This window comes from Raphanus sativus, chromosome 7 (assembly GCF_000801105.2).
Source record: "Raphanus sativus cultivar WK10039 chromosome 7, ASM80110v3, whole genome shotgun sequence".
In the NCBI taxonomy this organism is placed as follows: domain Eukaryota; kingdom Viridiplantae; phylum Streptophyta; class Magnoliopsida; order Brassicales; family Brassicaceae; genus Raphanus; species Raphanus sativus.
In genome coordinates, this window is record NC_079517.1 from 7,523,436 (window position 1) to 7,542,816 (window position 19,381).

The 19,381-nt window shown below is 36.8% G+C and overlaps 5 protein-coding genes across 5 annotated transcripts; 2 read left to right on the top strand and 3 right to left on the bottom strand.

Annotated features, from left to right (window-relative positions):
• Positions 1-544: 544 nt before the first annotated feature.
• On the bottom strand, positions 545-1,789 carry LOC108814527 (cytosolic sulfotransferase 16). The gene has a single exon (XM_018587122.2). It carries the CDS (start codon positions 1,705-1,707, stop codon positions 694-696), a length of 1,014 nt encoding a protein of 337 aa, XP_018442624.2. The 5' UTR covers positions 1,708-1,789; the 3' UTR covers positions 545-693.
• A 2,238-nt stretch (positions 1,790-4,027) lies between these two features.
• On the bottom strand, positions 4,028-6,084 carry LOC108816994 (cytochrome P450 78A5). Its single transcript, XM_056990356.1, has 2 exons — positions 5,043-6,084; positions 4,028-4,828 (listed from the first exon to the last, which is right to left on the bottom strand). The coding sequence occupies exons 1-2, from the start codon at positions 6,033-6,035 to the stop codon at positions 4,217-4,219; spliced, it is 1,605 nt and encodes a 534-aa protein (XP_056846336.1). The 5' UTR covers positions 6,036-6,084; the 3' UTR covers positions 4,028-4,216.
• Positions 6,085-10,332: 4,248 nt separating this feature from the next.
• LOC108815895 (transcription termination factor MTERF15, mitochondrial) lies at positions 10,333-11,961 on the bottom strand. The gene has a single exon (XM_018588425.2). The coding sequence runs from the start codon at positions 11,928-11,930 to the stop codon at positions 10,593-10,595; it is 1,338 nt and encodes a 445-aa protein (XP_018443927.2). The 5' UTR covers positions 11,931-11,961; the 3' UTR covers positions 10,333-10,592.
• An 834-nt stretch (positions 11,962-12,795) lies between these two features.
• Positions 12,796-15,710, top strand: LOC108815298 (rhomboid-like protein 16, chloroplastic). The gene is made up of 8 exons (XM_056990190.1): positions 12,796-13,115; positions 13,548-13,662; positions 13,749-13,868; positions 14,160-14,267; positions 14,400-14,450; positions 14,578-14,679; positions 14,761-14,802; positions 14,889-15,710. The coding sequence occupies exons 1-8, from the start codon at positions 12,811-12,813 to the stop codon at positions 14,991-14,993; spliced, it is 948 nt and encodes a 315-aa protein (XP_056846170.1). The 5' UTR covers positions 12,796-12,810; the 3' UTR covers positions 14,994-15,710.
• A 19-nt stretch (positions 15,711-15,729) lies between these two features.
• Positions 15,730-19,045, top strand: LOC108815010 (tip elongation aberrant protein 1). The gene is made up of 11 exons (XM_056990191.1): positions 15,730-16,036; positions 16,473-16,622; positions 16,744-16,911; positions 17,025-17,177; positions 17,264-17,416; positions 17,505-17,669; positions 17,741-17,857; positions 17,944-18,139; positions 18,208-18,475; positions 18,548-18,680; positions 18,762-19,045. The coding sequence occupies exons 1-11, from the start codon at positions 15,856-15,858 to the stop codon at positions 18,818-18,820; spliced, it is 1,743 nt and encodes a 580-aa protein (XP_056846171.1). The 5' UTR covers positions 15,730-15,855; the 3' UTR covers positions 18,821-19,045.
• The last annotated feature ends 336 nt before the right edge of the window (positions 19,046-19,381 follow it).

The following is a 19,381-nucleotide window of genomic DNA, read 5'->3' on the forward strand; positions in this document are numbered from 1 at the left end:
CTTTGTAGCACTACAAATGGTGTTCATCTTTGCTCGATATGTCTTGATCTTGTGGAACTTGTGTTTTCAATCTTTTCAATTCATGGACAGAGGTGAACTAGCACTAGGTATATTTATTATTTATTAGTTCAAGAAATGAGGATCATAAATCAAAAATCTTTCTCTTGTTGTAAATAAGAGGGACAATACAGAACCAAATAGAAACACAGAGCATCCTCTGTTTGTACTGTAACAACAAAAAGACCAGAAGAGATCATAGAGCACACACATTTCACTGATCATGGTATATGACTGGTTTTTGTTACCAAGAAATTATTGATCTTTGTATGCTTTTTTACATCAGATATTCTATAATGTATTATGTTATATATTAGAATAAATAATCTTGCTGCTGTTGTTTACAAAAAGGAATTGACTTTATAACCATTCATCTTTGCTGGATATGTCTTTGATCTTGTGGAACTTAAGTGTTTAATCTTTTCTCTGTTTATGCACAGAGATGAAGTGTCTCTGACTGTGTTGGATAGGTATTTACTAGACCATAAATCAAAGATCTTTCTCTTGTTATAAATACGATGACACAGATAACAGATTACACACATACAATACAGAACCAAATGGAAAAACAGAGCATCCTCTGTTTTGTACTGAATAACAAAAAAAGATCAAGAAGAGATCAAAGACAAACACACTTCACTGATCATGTTGAAGCAAGCCAGTGTCTTTGAACTTCTCTTCCACTAACCCATCGATACGAGCAGCCATCTCCGGAGTCAGATAATTAGCCCAATCTCCCACCTTTCCTTTCCTAAAATAAGCACTGTTCGCATAAACCGCAGGGCGATCCTCCCTCTCCTTATCTCCTTTGTTAGCTTCAAGATTCTTCAACGTCTCGAAGCTGCAAAGCTTCACAACATTCTCAGCGACCCCTTTCTCCTCTTCCTCGGCACTGAATCCATACCCCATGAACTCAGCCAACCTCTTCACAAACGGCAAAGGATCAGCTCTCATCGCCTCGTACCTAAGGAACAGAATCCTCTCCGGGTTCTCTTTGTAAGCCTTCCAGTAACCCAACACATGGTCCAGATAAGGACCGTACACAGACAGACCTTCACAGAACATATCGAAAGCCTCTTCGAGACTCGCTAGCTGACCCTCTTGAGACTTCTCCTTGTGGAGGAAAGTCCACATGGAGATGAAAGTGTCCTTGGGGTCTCTCCATATGTAAACCATCTTGCAACCTGACTTCACGATGGACTCTGGTAGTGATCCGTTGGGTATATGGGTGGAGTAAAGCTGGTTCTTCCCGTCTTGAAGGACGTCCACGGTCGGGTAGAAAGCGAAGTCGATCTCCACGTAAGGCACGAACTCGTGAGGGTTGCGTTTGAGGAGCGGGTTCGCGGCGTCGTCGAAGCGGGAACGGTTTACGATGGCGTAAGTCAAGGCTTTGAGCCAGGTCGTGCCGGTTTTCGGGTAGCTGCAGACGAGGAAGTCGGTGGGTCGTGCTTGGAAATGGTCTTTGGCGTGAAGAAGGCCTTCTAGGAGACATTCTTGCCACCAGTGTCCACCGTATTGGGTTAGGGTCTCGTTTGGTCTCCATCCTTTGCTCTTTGGGAGGGCAGAGATGAAATCTTGGTACTTCTTTTGGGTCTTCTCGAACTCCGAGAGCTCGACTTGGGATCCGTTCGGGGTCGTGTTGGGTTCCATTGGGGAGATGGTGTTGAGTGATGGAGTTAGAGGATATGTCGGGAAGCTCTTATGGAGTTGTGGAGGATGATGATGAAGAAAGATGGACGGTTCTATAAATAGAAAGAAAGATTTAGGTAGGTGATGATGTCTAGCGTCATTTGAATAGAAACCATTTATCAAAAGAAAAAAGAAAACATAAACAAACCATTTATCCAAAAAAACATAAACAAACCAAATAATTATATTGAGCTTATAAAATTTAAAAATTCATCTTCAGTTGGTAAAATTCTTTTCTTTTTTTTAATTATTTTTTTGAATTTAAATTTAAATTTAAGAAATCTCGTTTAATAGCTCAAACTTAGATAAATAAATACAAATGTAAAGCAAACTGAATACTAGTTTTGCGAGGAGGAGAAGTGGTTGATGTTGTTGAGACTAAAAAGTCACGTTTTAGAAATGGACGTTTGCAGGTAGAGCCGTAGAGGTTTAGTTGGTCTCTCATTCGTTAATTGAGTTCGGTCCACGTTTATCTCTAGGCTGGTGCTGAATTTTCTATGCAGCCTCCAAAGTCCAAACAAACAAACAAACCCGTCAACACTCTATTTTCTATTTTCTGATGAAAACAACATTTTTCATTGAATTTTTTTTCACTCCAATTAAGGCCCATATATATATATATCCATCATCAAATCTAACATATCATTTGTGACTTCGACATTTTTCCTCTACAAAGAAGGTTTTCCTCGTATGTAGATTTCAATTTATCTTAATCAAGTAATGAATCTTCGTTATAATTTTCTTTTGTATAGCAGGTCTTTGGACTAGTCTTATCAGGCTAACCTAAAAAATATATCATATGATAAATTGTCTTTTTCCTACAACCAATAGAACTAGAACCTGAAGCTATAAATACTGGATTTGTTAACTCCTATATGTAATAAAATAAGTGTATGACTTGTTAGCAAACAAAAACCACAACAATAAGACAAACTATCAAAATACTGAAAAAGAGATACAACATATACAGAGAATAGCATAAAATATTATAAAATTAGTTTTTGTTCCAAACCTAATACACAAAATCTGAAATATCCAAAACTAATATAGCTTTTATGTGAAAAGTTCTTGTTTATACTAAACTAGAGGAGTGTGCGGGTGTTATTTTCTTTTATTTTTTACGTAGATGTCGAATATTAATTGTATAATCTATTTTTTTTGTTTCGACTTCCTTTTATTAACTTCAAAAATATAACTTTGGTGTTTATTGATCAATGTCACATTAGAGTTTTTCCTTTTAGGATATCTATTTTATGTCTCTTACTGATACTACTATTTTTAAATTCAATTTCAAAATTCTTTTGCCATATTTACATATTTAAACTACTCAGTTGAAAAGAAAAAGATTTTAGATAAAATATCATAAATACCAAAACCGTAGAAGATAGATGTATCATAATGTTGTTTCTAAAATATTTGTTCGTATTTGTCATGTCTTAATTTTCTTTTATCTCCAAATTCCATACGATTTGAAAATAAAAGGATTGAAAATAATTTTTGAAAAATTGATAATAATAACATGTCTGTTTATTACTTTGGTTGAATGAAAATATTAAAGACATACTTATTAATATTTTGATAAACATTTAACATTTTCAATTCGTATTCGAATCAATATTTTGGAAAACGTACACTTCAAACCGAATCATACTATAAAAATCAGAAAAATCATCCTAAAATTAAAATAAGTATTATTTACCAAAAATTAAGATCTTGGAAAACATATCCTACAACATAACTTTGTCACAGATTTTTGTTTTTATGATTTATGTTTGTTTAGGAAATGAAAGATTTCAATCTTGTATGTTAGCTAAATATTAGGTAACCTGGTGTAACACATATGATATTTTTAAGAAACAATATTTATTATGTATTTTGTAATTCTATTTATTTAAAATTATTTATGATTAAGAATAAAAAAGGGAATGACATTCACTTGTAATTATTTAGGAAAAGTCTGAGTTATTTTAAATTTGTACTTCAGTTTTAATGAATTAGATAAATTACAAACAAAACTAACATACCATGGTTAGGTTCTCCTTTTCCAGTTTATGGTTTAGATTCCCTCAATATGACATTTAATGTTGAATTTGATGCAAATACAACAATTCTCTAATTATATAAAACAAAGCTTATATTTCCGAATCAAATGTAACAAGTTTATGTAAATGAGCATTGATCTGATATTAATTGCATGCGGAAATATTACAACATAGTATTTGGTTATTAAAACTTGATAGATTGAGAGAAAATAATAATTTTAAATAAACTTTTTATTGGAATTTTGATACATTAAACACGGTACAATGCTGACAAAAAACACAGGTACAAACATTTTAGACTAATTTATTTAGATGTAGCTGGTCATAGAAAGAAAGGACAGTAATTAGCTATCTCTCATGGTAGATCAAACATACCGAAAGAGAGAGAGATAGAGAATGGCATAGTTTGATAGCCAACAAAACACTTATTAAACCCTAGGGATTGCCTTACAAACAAGAGAGTTCTTCATCTCCAGTGAGAGCTTCAAAGTCTCGCTCAAATCGACTTCACCACAAGGAACCCACTTGAAGCTACCTAGCAACTGAGCCAGCCATAGCTCCACAGTGGCTATACCCATAGACTTACCAGGACAGACCCTACGTCCAGCACCAAAGGGAGCAAGCCTCAAATCAGATCCCATGATAGGAAAGTTATCACTTTGTTGTGCACCAAGAAACCTCTCCGGCTTATACTCATGAGCCTCCGGCCAGACCTTTTCATCATGGGTTATAGCCCACATGTTAACCATGGCAGTGGTCCCGGCGGGGATAAAGTGTGTCCCAATTTGAATGTCGTGAATGGAGAGACGAGCCCATGAGAGAAGAGGACCAGGTGGGTGCATCCTTAGGGTCTCCTTGACGATGGCACGAATGTATGGAAGCTTGGGGAGGTCTAAGTCTGATACTTGACGTCCCATTTCACTCTCAATAGCATCGATTTCTGCCTGCGCCTTGGCTTGAATGTCAGGGTGAAGAATCATCCTTGCAAGGATCCATTCCAATAGAATCGCCACGGTGTCTGTTCCCCTAAAAATCATTTCCTATACCAAAAAACCAATTTTAAGATTATGCAACTTACTCGACCAACCCATATACACACACTATAAACAATTTAGAAAGTGTTTTAATAATTTATTTTTATAAATTTAGGAACCTATATGTATGTTAATTATTTCGTAAATCTGGATACAATAGGCCAATATTTCACTTGCCAATACTTTTAACCGGAATGTATATATATATATATATACGTACCCAAAGGACGGCGATCATGTCGGAGTCGGAAAGTTTGTTATTGCCTTGCATGCCAAGTAAGACATCAACAAAGTCATCATCATTAGTGCTCTCTTCTTCTTTATTATCACTAAGAGACCTCTTTGATTTGTGCTCCTCAATTATATTTCCGACAAACACATTCACCTTACCGACCAAGCTACGGCATCTTCTCCTTACACCTTGTAAGTCTAACCACCTCAGCCCCGGGAAATGATCACTCCAGTTGAAGATTCCGAGAAGCTCATAGCCTTCGGACACCAAGTACTCCAACTCATTAGTCTCTTTCGAGTTAACAACACTACCATCGTTGAAGTCGTATGTCTTGCCGAAGACGCTAGACATCACGTTGTTGAGTGATCCAAAATGCAAGATTCTTTTGATATGCACCTCTCCATAACTCGTCATTGCGTTCTTGATCTCTCCTACCATAGTTTCCCCGATCTTTCGACGAGACTCTCCGAAACATGAGATCCTCTTAGGGCTAAAGAGATGAGTAGAAGAGATTCTCCTCAGCTCTCTCCAGTAATCACCAAAGGGAGCAAACCCCATAGCTCTATGGAAGAGCAGCTCGTAAGCCGACTCTTTCACAGGCCGGTCCGTGAAAGCAGAGCTGTTTAAGATCTCTTTGGCCGTCCCCGGTTCGCTTGTTATCACGAAACGGGTAGACCCGACGGAGAACGCCATGAGAGCTTTTGCTTTGCAAGAGTTAGCGATATTGGCAAGGATTCTGTGTGTCAAGGCGTTGTTAACGAAGGCTAAGAGGAGGCCGATGATGGGGAGGCCAGACGGGCCAGGAATGGCGGGTAGGGTTTTGGATTCTGGTTGGGTATGGAAACGAGCTTTGTAGAGTGCCCAAGCAAAGCCACCTGGAGTTAACCAGAAAACGAAAAGGGAGATGAAGAGGACAATGCTGAGACAAAGGTCGAGACTCGGAAATGGAGAAGCGAAGTAAAGACTCATATCAATAGCCATTTTTGTAGAATAAATTAGGTTTTTTTTAGATAGTGAGCTAAAGAGAAGAAACAGTGATGATGATGATGATGATGATAATGAGGATAGTGAGATGTTTTTTATATAGTGGTGGAATTTAACTACGGTTAGATGGGGTGATAAGTAAATTGCAATTAATTAAAAGAATCAGTCCTAATACAGTCTTAACCATGGTTAATACTCTTTAATTAGAAAGATACAACTCGCACCGCTTAAAATGTTTTTTTTTTAAATCTGATGGATTTGCCTTTTTGTTTTTTCTTTTGACTAAAACTTGCCTTTTTGTTGCATCATGCATGTTATGATTTTTTTTTGAGAAAGAATCATGCATGGTATGTTTATATACATGTTTTTGTTTACTTCCCACAAATCAGAACAAAGCAATACACATTACAAATAAAATAAAACAATCTTTGTGATATCATATAGAGAGCCTATCAATCTATCAATATACATCTCGTTAATTAGTTTTCCAAGGTATAAATCATAGGTCGGAAACATGCGAAAGAATGTATGGAATAAAGGTGAATGTGCTAAGATAAGATGAATATAATATCAAAAAGTTAGAATAAATTAGTTTCGTTAATTTCTCTTCAAACCTGTAATGAAATGTTTTTTTTTTATTTTTGAATTTTGCTTTATTTTTGTTCGAAAAACTGATAGAATGATCATTTTTGTAGGATTGATGGAATACGCCATTTTACATTGTTCCATTATGTATATTGTCAATCCAATTTTACCTTATAGTTAAAGGAACATATTTTTGGATTCATTTTCCCTATTCTTCAAAGCAACTAGCGAAGTGGTACCCACTTACCATCGACATGTTGATTTGTTTTATAATTTTATCAGGTCTTCCATCTGCACTGTTAGACATTACATTTGCGGACACTGATACGTTAGCAGTCAAGTGGAACTAGCTATGTCGGACCAGATTTTGGTTAATAATATCTTCCGAGGATTAATAAAATATTTTTCAGAAACATTTATTTGTTCTTTTCGTATATGGAAAGTCGGTCACCGGTGAAAGTTCAAAAAGGTCAAAGAGGAAGTTTGTATAAACATCAATAATATATGATATTAATTAATATGTGAAGTACTATGATAATCGATATTCGATATCCAACATGGTCGGTTGAAGTTTTGGATACAATTTGACCGGAATGTGAATGAGTCTTGTAGAGTTGGCTACCTGTCTGAGCCTACAAAATGCTACTAGGTAGCTAGAGAAAGGCTATATTTTGGTAATTTCTGTTCCAAATATGAAATGGTAAAACCTCATACATCTCGACTGTTCTTTTAAGACTATGAATTTTACATTGTTTTCTTATATAAAATATTATTTTATTTTTACTCCAAAATGTTATTTTTATTATAACACTATGCAAACTATTATTTTTTGGAGAGATTATGCAAACTATCTTTCGAAAACACAATTAACTATCACCGCATTTCCCCTAATTATTTTTTCTGAGAAAATTTCCCCTAATTTCATACACATAGTAATATACTTAATGCATATTGGTATGTTACGTAGGTCATAAACTCTTTGAAAGCTCTTATCTTAACCAAGCCTATACCTAGGTCATTACATGCCACGTATATATAGGTGTACTTTGTGAAATTTGAAATCATAAAAATGAAATATTAGATGAGAGTTACTCCTATTATTTACTGAATTTAGACCCCCACCCATAAATAATTAAATATGAATCATGGACGTGGTTTCTACCTAGATATTCCATTGGGACTCGAACCAAATTAATAACGAAATCGTTGATCAACAAGATGGATTTGCTTCCTTTTGACCCAACAAAAAAGTCACTGTTTCCTCAATGTCTCTAAGAAACGCACATAAATCGACAGTGTCGGTCCTTCATGTAAACTTATAGTAGTAATACTATATTGCAAATGGAAAATCGGGGATGGGCATCGATCCTTGGTGTAATTTTTTTACGCTCGTTATATCATCATGGTTTATGAGCTAATATAAACCAACTATGGACATTTGTTCGAAACTGAGATTCCATGCAATATTGGTTTGAATCAGAGAATATGAATACGAAACGAGGTATGGGGTATCATAGTTATACACATACATGATAAAATTCTTACAAAAATTTATACAAATCAATTTGGACAGAGGGTAGACTGATTTATAGTTAAGTTCAAGGGCCGTATATTTTTGGTTTATAGAAAGTATTGTTCAGTTTTTTATAGTTTCAATGTTTCATAAATTGGTTTAGGTCGCTACAAGTTCAACTATCTCAAATAATGTTTTACTATTTTCATATTTTGATGGCAGTTTTATTAGCAATGGACCTAGCTAGATGCTCTTAATGGTTTTAACTTTTAAGTCTTGAACCAAATAATTGACTGTAAATCAACTACGTATTGTTTTCATTAAATCTTTTTCAACTTGTTTGACATTATAGTTGATATACATACCAATTAAGTCACCAAACATAGGAAGATGGTGGCCATGCATGATGCAGGGTGTGGACCCAACATAGCCTCGACCTCGTTTACCACAAAATTGTCTCCTTCAACATTGATACCACACACAGAGAGTGACACCTATGCAATATAAAGTTGAGGCAACGGTATGTGTATATGTATGTATGGTCGTCATAGGTTGTCTAACTCGCGAGACATTATAAGCTGGTATGATGCGTAAGAAGAAAGCAAATGTCACAAATCGCGTGGGTCTTAAAAAGTAAATTACATTTCTAACAGAAAACCGTTGTTCAGATACGTTGACCAAGTCAAAGATGATATTTGACCAACTGTCGCTACTTTGAGATTTAAAACCCGAATGAACTGGTTCAGATCCGTTTCGACATATAGTCTTTTTATCGGATGGGTGGTATTGCCATGAATACTTGTAGATATCAGTTCGGTTCTTACCGTAAACCTGTCAGTTACTCGTTTAAGGACAATACTTAGGTTCACCCCCTATGGTGAACCTTTAAATTCACCACACCATTTATGACCAATAAAAATGACATGTAGATAATTAAATAAAACATTATAAATTTATTTTAAAATAGTTAAAAAAGAATAATGCCAATTCTAAACCACAAATCTTAATTTTTAAACTCTAAATATTAATTTCTAAATACAAACTCTATACCCTAAACCAAAATCATATACCCTAAACCCAAATCTTAGACCCTAAACTCAAACCATAAACCTTAAATATAAATCTAATACCCTAAATCCAAATTCTAGACCCTAAACCCAAATCCTAGACCCTAAACCCAAACCGTATACCCTAAATCCAAATCCTAGATCTTAAACCCAAATCGTAAACCCTAAATTTAAATTTAAATTTTGATTTAGGGTATAGGGATTGGATTTAGAAATTAATGTTTAGAGTTTAAAAATTAAGATTTGTGGTTTAGAATTGTCATTATTTTGTTTTAACTATTTTAAAATAAATTTAATATATTTTATTTGATTATTTACATGTCATTTTCATTGGTCATAAATGGTGTGGTGAATATAAAGGTTCACCATAGAGGGTGAACCTAAGTCTTGTCCCTCGTTTAAATAGAAACCATGTAACCAAATTTGCACGATCAAAAGATTGGAACCCTGGTTGGAAAGACAAACTAACATCCGGGTTTATCACTAGACCACTTTTAACTTATTCATAACTTTTTCATTATGTATATTATACTATTTTTTTCAAAAAGTAAATATACAATTATCAGATTTATTTTTACTTGGAATCCGTTGAAACCAATCCCAAATCCAAACCAAAATTTTATGGGATCTTATATGGATACAATTTTTCTATATCTATTTTACTCCGAATTGATCACATACTCTTAGAAATCTATCTAAAATACCCAAAATTCACTTGCTAGTATTTCAGCCTCTCAGATTATTATTTTCGCTTTTGAAAATATTTTAAACTGTCTACACTAACCTTTTACAAATATCGAAATAAATATATATAACTTGTAGATTTTTTTTACGTCAACTGTCCATTTACTTATTTAAATAGATAAGTTTTAATAATTAAGAGTTTTATGTCTGACAGAATCCCAAATTACAATCGTTTGAGATAAGGTTGCTCTAATGCACTTACAACTTTACAAGTCTATACTCTATATACATTTTTGTATCGCTTTTTTTCCATTCTTTCAAAATTAGTTGATCCTCCTGCATACTTGTTTAACTTAATACTGGCCTTGACATGCATTGGTTTTTTTCTTAGTTGCCAAAACGGGCCACTAGCTTACCCGGCCCACAAAAACTTTCAAACTAGCAGTTAAAGTTAGGAACAGGCCCTCGAGTTGATTTAGTACCAAATTCATTACATTTGATCAGCAAATCCTTCAGTCACAGTCGCATCTATACCATTGAAACAAAATGCAATGGGCCGTTGGTAAATGTTTTCTGCCTCCAAGGCTACAAAGCGTGTTTTATGAAGGAGGATGCATTTGTCCTCTCCTCAAATAATCAGGGAGCGAGGATCCACCGGGGTAAGTTGGCTGACCTGTGTCAAATCAGTGCAAGCTCGGCACCTAACTAACCAAGCGACTCTACAAAAGACTTCATGTTCACCACATCTTCCTCGGTTGTAACATGGCTAGGCGGTTTCATAAGCTTCCAAAGCCCAGCAGGATGTCGTTTTCGCACCCTCGCATCCTCCTCCTCCCTTCTCTTCCCAAAGATTCTTTCGCACTCCGGATACGGTTTCACATACAAGTTATAAAATCTCTTCGTGCTCGGTTTGATCAAACCTTTCAACCCGATATCGCAACCAAGCCCGCCTCTGAGCCTCAAGTACTCAACAACATCGTACCTCGGTACAATCTGCTTATGAAGATTCACCCCTAGATACTCCGGCACATCAGCTAAGCAGTTAACGTGAAACCCCATCCGGCTAGTCAAAAACTCAATCTTCTTCTCAATCTCATCAACCTCGTACAACACCACCCTCGGCTCTTTCCACACGACCTTGAACGCGTCTCTACGGATCAGCCCGTGTTCGCATAGACAATCAACTCTAAGTTTCGCTTCGAACCCAGCACGGAATAATCCCTCCTTGAGAATCTCGTCTCTGATCACTTGACGGCATTTCAACGTTTTGATCAGGTCCAAACACCGTGGAAGCTCGCCTAGCTCTAACCCGAGAACACGCGGCTCTCTAAAGATCTCTTTCTTGATCTCGTCTTTACTAAACCCAATCTTTATAAACTCATCGAGCAGTGGCTTAAGCTTAGACTCAATACTAATCCCTAAGATCTCAGGAAAAATATGAAAGAACCTCTCAATGTCGCTTCTAGGGATGTCGATGATAGAAACTAAAAACTCAACCTTTCTGCGAACATCGACCTCGTTCATTACAAGAACGTTAGGGAAGGCTTCTAGAACCTTGCTTACAGTACTATCGCAAAACCCTAAACCTCTTAACACCTTACTGCATCGGTGAAACTTATCCGGACCAATCCCGAATCTAGCTGAGTGTTCGAGGACGCTCTTGATGGCCGAAGAGGAGACGACGTTTTCAGAGAGAGGAGCTCTCCATTTTCTGAGGAAATCTGGTCGGAGGAGGAGGTTGGGGCAATCGTGGATCAGCGAAACGAGTTGTTTCTGAGGGAGTTTGAAGGATAGTAAGATGGAGAGTGAAGCTTCGGTGTCGGATGGATCTGAGTTGGAGAGGGAAGTGTTGTTCTTTGAGAGGAAGTGTTGGAGAGAGGAGGGAGGGAATCCGTAGCGTTGGAGGAGGTTCGCGAGTGAGATTTGTTTCCTGTAGTTCGATTGGGAAGAAGAGGGGTTTGAGGATAGTGATCGATTCTGGTTGAGTGGGGTTGGTTTGTAGCGACGGAGGTTGATGAAAGGTTTAAGCTTTGAGGAGGCCATTCTGAAAATTTTACAGAGGAGGAAGAAGGAGAGAACAAGAATGTCGTGTAAGAAAATTAAGGTTTTGATAATTACCTTTGTATCCTCAAAGTTTTATCTTAATTTTGAAGAAAGGCTATTACTTTCAAATTTTGAAGATTTTAACCTTTTCGTCTTTAGGCTTTGTCGTTTTCTCTTATTCGTAACGGTTTTGTAAAGTGATATATTTTTATCACCAGACTCTGCGTCGATAAGTTTGCATCTGACTTATCTGTTGACGGATTTTGGCCTTTGCATAAGGGAAAAGAAGTGTTGGAGAGACTCTTGATTGTGTGACTGACCAAGAAACATTTGCTAGGGAACATGTTTCATTGGTTCATTATATATCCATAGGAGCATAGCTACCATAAACATGTCTACAAGCATACAAACACCCGAGACATCTCGGTCTATTTGAAACAAATCATTCAAACAGTATCCACCCCTATATATTCCAAAAACTATAAATGAACCTAGTTACCTGTGTTTCAAAAAAATAAACCTAGTTACCTTGAACATATGCAATTCTGAAAGAAGTATAGTCTCCTGTATATTCCAATCATTAACAGTAAAGAAACCATAGATTAATTTATCATTTCACTACAGGCTACACTCTTGAGGAATAAAAGGTTGTTACTCGTAAATTAATTTGTAAACGGCAATCACTAAATTATAGACTAGTGTGATATCAATTTTGTTATAAAATTTAAAAAGCTGACGTTGCTAACATACAAACTTCATGATCTAATATAATGTACAGAAGTTACATCCTTTTTGTCTTCTTCTTCTTCTTCTTCTATATCTATGGAGCCATTTGGTAAAATTTTGAAATGAATGTGTCCTAAGAAAAAGACAAAAGAAAATGCATGCACTTTTCTCTCGCAGGTTCGTCGTTGGCTATTCTTCTTCTTCGCTGGAGCTGACAAAATCTGTGATGATGAAGAAGAAGCTCGCTTTTCCTGATCACTGGAGCCAGAGCCGCCATATACTCAGCCCTCTTCTTTCGTCTTCTTCCGTTAAGAAAGCTCATGGGTTCTTCTCCACCGCATTGAGGAACACGAACACCCTGAAATCCGGAAGTCTCTTGGAAGCTAGAGCTGGGTTCTTCCATTCTCATCACCTTCCTCCTAAGCCTTGGGTTTTCACTGGCTTTCAAAAACGTGGATGGTATTTTTTTCCCTCTACATTTATTATAAAACTGAGGATATGATTTCTATTTCGTAGCCAATCTTCTACCTTTCTTTCTTTCTTTTGTTTTCAGCGACAAACTTATTGTCTTTGAGTTTGTAAAGTTTCTAGCTTTATTTAGTTTTAGGGTTTTAGGCATATGATTTTATGTGGCTAAGTTAATCTACCTAGTTAATTTCATTTACTTTCTTTAGCATTCCAAAATCAATCATGCTTTGTATATGTGAGGAATCCGATGTGAAATCAGTAGGCATCATCAGTTGCTTTATTTATTTTATTTTTACCATGTCTGTGTAATTCTTGATTTGAGTAGCATAAAGCTCTCTTAATGCTTTTCCTTTTATATGAATATAGGCTTTCCCTTGGTATTTACTTTTTCTTTTGGGTTTACTTGTGTGTTTCCTCTGGCAGGAAGTCTTGGTTTAATGGAGCTAATGCCGCTGTTTTCGGGTTGATTATAGCTAATCTCGCTGTATTTACTATGTGGAGGATTTCAGACCGGACATGGATGGCAAAAAATTTTGTGGTCAGACCAAAAATGTTCAAACCTTTCTTCCATCTTTTATTTTACTGTTGAAATTTGGTATTTAAACCATATGATGTTTTGGTCAGGTATCACCGATAACCTTTAGGACTGGACGTATACACACGCTGATAACTTCGGGTTTCAGTAATGTTGGAACCAGTCAACTCATCGTTAACATGATTGGACTCTACTACTTTGGAACCAGCGTATGACCTCTTTCCTTTAACGATTTAATTAATTTTTTTAGAGTGAAATGTTCCCTTGAGTGAAGAAGATGAATTCGATTTTGTGACAAGTGAATAATTCATGTGTTTCCTATGAACTATCTATCTATCTACAACTGTTGGAGACACACGGTTTTTGTTTTTGAGTTTCTTCATGTGACTGTAACAGCTAGCGTTGTTAGTGTATAGATAGATGACTTGGTTCGTTTTTTGAAAAATTGGTTTCTTGTTATTAATCTTCCACTTAATTTTTTTTTAATCTAATGTTGTTAGATCGCAAGAACCTTAGGACCGGTCTACCTTTTGAAGATGTACTTTGCTGGATCACTTGCTGGCTCTCTTCTCTACATAAGTGTTCGTGGTGTAATGGCAATACTCAAGGTATATATATCAACCAGAATAGTTTCCTTGCTCTCAAATCATGCAGGTCCACAGATAAAGTAGGTTTTCACAGTGGTATTACTTTTTTTCCAAATATTATATACCTTCTGTGTTGGTTGTTCAATCGTACAGAGCCAAGGAGTTTCATTCAAGAATCCATCAAAAATCGACCTTTTGTTTCTGGTAAGTTTCTTATACATCCAGTTAAATGACTTTTTCAGAGCATATTTGGGAGAGAGAGAGACGCAGAGGTTGTTGTTTCGAATCAGCAAATGCCGATGAGGGTTAACTCTTCTCAACTTGTCTGCAGGGTGCAGAGGGACCTGTATATGCCATTACACTACTTGATATCTTCCTCTACCCTAAAGTTACTACATACTTTGCGTTTATTTTCCGAGTACCCGTAATGATTGTAAGGAACTCTTTACAAATACTCATCATAATGAGAGTGAAAACTCTTATCTACTAATTACTCACACTCTTTAATACTCAGGGAATCTTAGGCCTAGGACAAAACCTGGTAAAGGTGCTAGAGGTGTGTATCTGATAAATGCATTCTACATTTGCTTGGAAATCAATATGACAATCTCTTAAACGGGACCAACTTCTTGGAAATTGCAGGGGAAGGAGAAGAGTTTGACCATGGCTTCGATTAACATGGGAGGAGGAGCTATTGTTGCAGCTATTGCGTGGAGGCAGATTAGGAAAGGTCGATTCTACTACTGATTGGTATCGTTACCGGTCCATGAAGGATTTGCTGCAAAAGACTCGGTTGATATGATCATAACAATGGTTTATGTTAACATTGTGGGTCACAAAAAGATTTATTATTACCATTGACATTAATTTAGGCTAAGTTCGGGTTCTAGTCTTAATATTTAATCCAAGTCCCATCGATGTTAATCAAGAAGATCTTCTTGAACAAACAAGTCTCATCATTGTCTGTTTGAATAAACTGACACAAAAAGGATAATGATGATAGCATACAATTTTTCTTAAAAAATATCAAAATAATACTTTTTTTTTTTAACATTCTCTTGATCTTACTAATAAATAGTTTTACATTTGCTTTGTAAATTAAAATATTTTTATATTTATTTTCTTAAGAAATTTCGTTTATGCATTGCATTTTTGCTCAATCATTTTGTATTATTAAACTAATTTATAACGATATTCTGAACCCATGACTGTGTAGCCTACTTATTATTGCAGTAAAGTTTATAAAAGAAAAGAAAAACAGCAATTTAATGGTGCAATTAATATGGTAGACAATCATCAGGGTGTAGCTAATTACTCACTGGACAGAGTTGATGCTCGAGGAAAATTACTCACTGGATTTAACCGCAAACGCGAAAAATCTCCGTTTGTCCGTCACGTTTGCGGTTGTCACCGTCAAGAACATAAAAACAGAGAGAAGCACACCTTTATTCCTCTGTATACTCGTGAGAATTAAAGAATCATTTGCATTTCGGTTTCCTCGTCTTCAGTTTTTTTAATCTCCTTTGCAAAACCCTTAATAACATTTTCCCGCATTTTTTTTTTATCTCAAAGGAAAGATCGTTCCTTTTTCTTTTCCAGGAAAAAAAAAATGAGGTGGGAGAGGGTCCGACAACAGAACCAACAAGAGGGTCTCGGTGATTCTTCCTCCGGGCCCGGGAAGAGGTGGGGACACAGTTGTAACGCCATTAAAGGAGGCAGATTTGTATACGTATTCGGTGGGTTTGGTAGAGACGATTGCTTAACCAACCAAGTTCATGTCTTCGACGCTGGTGAGTGTTCTTCGAGTTAACATCATCTCAGTGGGAAAAAAATGTCGCCTTTTTCTTCTTCTAAATGCAGTTAGTATTTGTCGATTCCTGTAGTGGGTTTTACAAAAGTCTCAGTCTTTGTTTGATCTTTATAACGATAATGTGTAATCTTTTTGTTCGTTCGTTCGTGCAGTAGACCCCATTTGCCTACCAATCTACTTATACACCACCATCCTCAAAAACTTATCTCCTTTTGTAGCTAATCTTGATCTCTGTCCTTTTTGTACATATCCTTTGTTATTTTCCTCGTTGTACTGCGTTTGGGATGATTTAGACTTTATGATTCTTGTTGATTATTTAGCTAATTTTTTGATGTTTTGTTGTTTACTTACGTATAGCCCTGTTTTCAAAATCTTTGTTGTTGGAACAATCACATTTTGTGGTTATTTTGTTGCAGAAACGCAGGTATGGACTAAGCCGGTGATCAGTGGCGTGCCGCCTTCTCCGAGAGACAGTCACAGCTGTACAACAGTTGGGGATAACCTTTTTGTCTTTGGTGGTACTGATGGGAAAACTCATCTCAAGGATCTCCACGTGCTAGATACTTGTAACCTCTTCCCATCTCTTCTTATGTTGTCTTGTTAGACCAATAACATGATTGTGTTAAACCATTCCTGGTATGAGGTTTTTGTGTTTGATTCTAACTGTTATTTGTGTGTGTGTGGTAGCTTCACATACTTGGAAATGCGTGGATGTTAGAGGTGAAGGACCCGAGGCAAGAGAGGCTCATAGTGCCACGCTTGTTGGCAAACGCATTTTCATATTCGGTGGCTGTGGGAAAGCTTCTGGTTCAGATGATGAAGTCTTCTATAATGACCTTTACATACTCAACACAGGTACATCTTCAGGCTGCTTTTCTTGTGTTCATTGATATAGATTCTGAGAGAGATTCTGTTTCTTGTTTTTTTTTTGGACGCATTGTAACTGAACTGGAATTAATTCTGTTTAGAGACTCTAATGTGGCAACGAGCTGTAACGGCTGGGAATCCACCCTCTGCACGAGATAGCCACACTTGCTCAACGTGGAAGAACAAAATCATTGTAGTAGGTGGTGAAGATTTGGATGACTATTTTCTCTCCGATGTTCATATACTTGATACAGGTGCAACAATCATTCTTGGATCACATAATCATTTATGCATTTGTGTGTAGATGTCTTCTCATATTTTCTGGTTCTGTATTTTTCAGAAACGTTTGTATGGAAGCAGATGAAAACTTCAGGGCAGGTGCTAACACCTCGAGCTGGTCATGTCACTGTTGCACTCGAGAGGAACTTGTTTGTATTTGGAGGGTTTACGGATTCTCAGAATCTTTATGATGATCTCAATGTGCTTGATGTGGGTATGTAACTTAGACCTCACGCCTTTAATTGCCTTATCTGTCTTCTAATATCAAAATAAAGAATATTATTTCCGGTTTGTGTCTGTAGAAACGGGTGTTTGGTCCAAGGTAGCTGCCATAGAAGAAGGGCCATCTGCTAGATTCTGTGCTGGAGCAGTGTGTTTAGGTCCTTACAAGGCTGGTTCTGTTTTCTTTCTTGGTGGCTGCAATAAGAATCTTGAGCCGTTGGATGATATCTACTACCTGCACACAGGTTTTGTTTCTATCTTTCACTTGGAAGGTTGCTTATTATTCTCCTAATCTTCGCTGGTTATTTGCCAACAGATGTTGGATACAGGGCACGGTTTGATCAAACTCCAGGGAGGTTGTCTTTAAGGAAACAAATGAAGCTCAAATGCCAACAGCAGCAACTAGCTGCGGCGGGAACCAGCACTGGTCAAGGTGTGTTGTTAACACACAACTCTTAACTTGAAGCATTTGTTGTAAACATGAACTCACTCGTTTTGCTGTATATGGTTTTATTGCAGGCAGAGAGAATCTCCCTTTGAGCATTGGCTCGATCGATCAAAGGAAAACAGTTTTTCACGCCAGGGTTACTGAAAACGTCCCTTTAGGTTACAGTATTGAAACGATCATTGACGGAAAGATGCTTCGGGGTTTTTTGTTTTCAAACAGACACAGCTCTGTTCAAACGGCAGATCCAAGCGTTAGCTGTGGGCAAGTGTTAAGTTATAGTTTCTCTTTTAAGAGCATTTGTTCTACAGCATGTTTGATTTGTTGGCTGTTAGCAGGAAAAGGCCTGCTATGATGGATCTTGATTGTGATCATAGAGCAAAGTCACAGAGAACTTTGAGCGAGGATGCAGCAGGTAGTGGCCAACAAGCTGGTCCAGTGGATCCTTCTGATGATGCTAACAAGAAGGTTGCAGATTCAAGTGATATGGAGACACCCATGATTGACACTGCCGATGCCAATGTAAACATTACGAGACCACAGGAGGCAGGAACTGCTGCTGTTGCCTCTGATGTCAAAGATCAAGATTCTTCTCAACTCAATATGGTATGAATGATTATCTCCAGCTATTTGGAATGATGCTGTTTCTTACCAAAATTTATACTGCATACTCTGCAGGACACTGTGAACGCAGAACCATCACCGGTTACTGTTCAGGCGAATGTAGAGCCGTCGAGAGATGAGACATTAACAGACGCGGGTGCTGCTACTGAAGCTGGTCCTGGAGGAGATTCATCGCCACAGAACCAAGGTGATTCATGAACAGAGCGTGAATCAATAGATACTTCTCTACTTTTGGGTTATAAAGTAACTTATTCCTTGTGTTGAACAGATGAGGGAACAGTTGCTGCGGAAGATGCAGAGGCAGACCAAAAGCCACAACCTCATTAACTAGATGAATGATATTTGGGGAGGGGTGTATAGTAGGATCTTGAGATAGCATATGGTGTTCAAAGCTGAAGTAGAAGAAAGTGGAAGATGAGTAGAAGAAGCTAACTCTTGTGTTAAGGTCTTTTGTTTTTGTATTTTGAAGCCCTGCAATACAAACAGCTTTTCCTCTGTTGTTATTACATTTTGGTTTCAATTTGCAAGCAAAAGCTATGCCTTAATGAAGTTCTTTTTTTTTCTCCTAACAAATCATAAACTCTGATTTGGACAAGTAAACTGACGAAAACAAACATAGTAGTTTCTTCTGAATAGACTTTACAGGTGAAATGTACAGGCATTTACTTTGGTATACCAGAACCCTTCACCAACTTTAAAGATTGCGTTTGACATTAGTCTTTGTAATGACTAATGACAGTAAATGTAAGAATATTGATCAATATATATATTTGCTGATATGTGTGTGGGTGTGTGTCCAGATATATAAGCACTGCAAAAGCACTCATGGCTTTCTTATAGATGTTGAAGCACTCACTGCAAAAGCACACGGTTCTTTCAATAGATGTT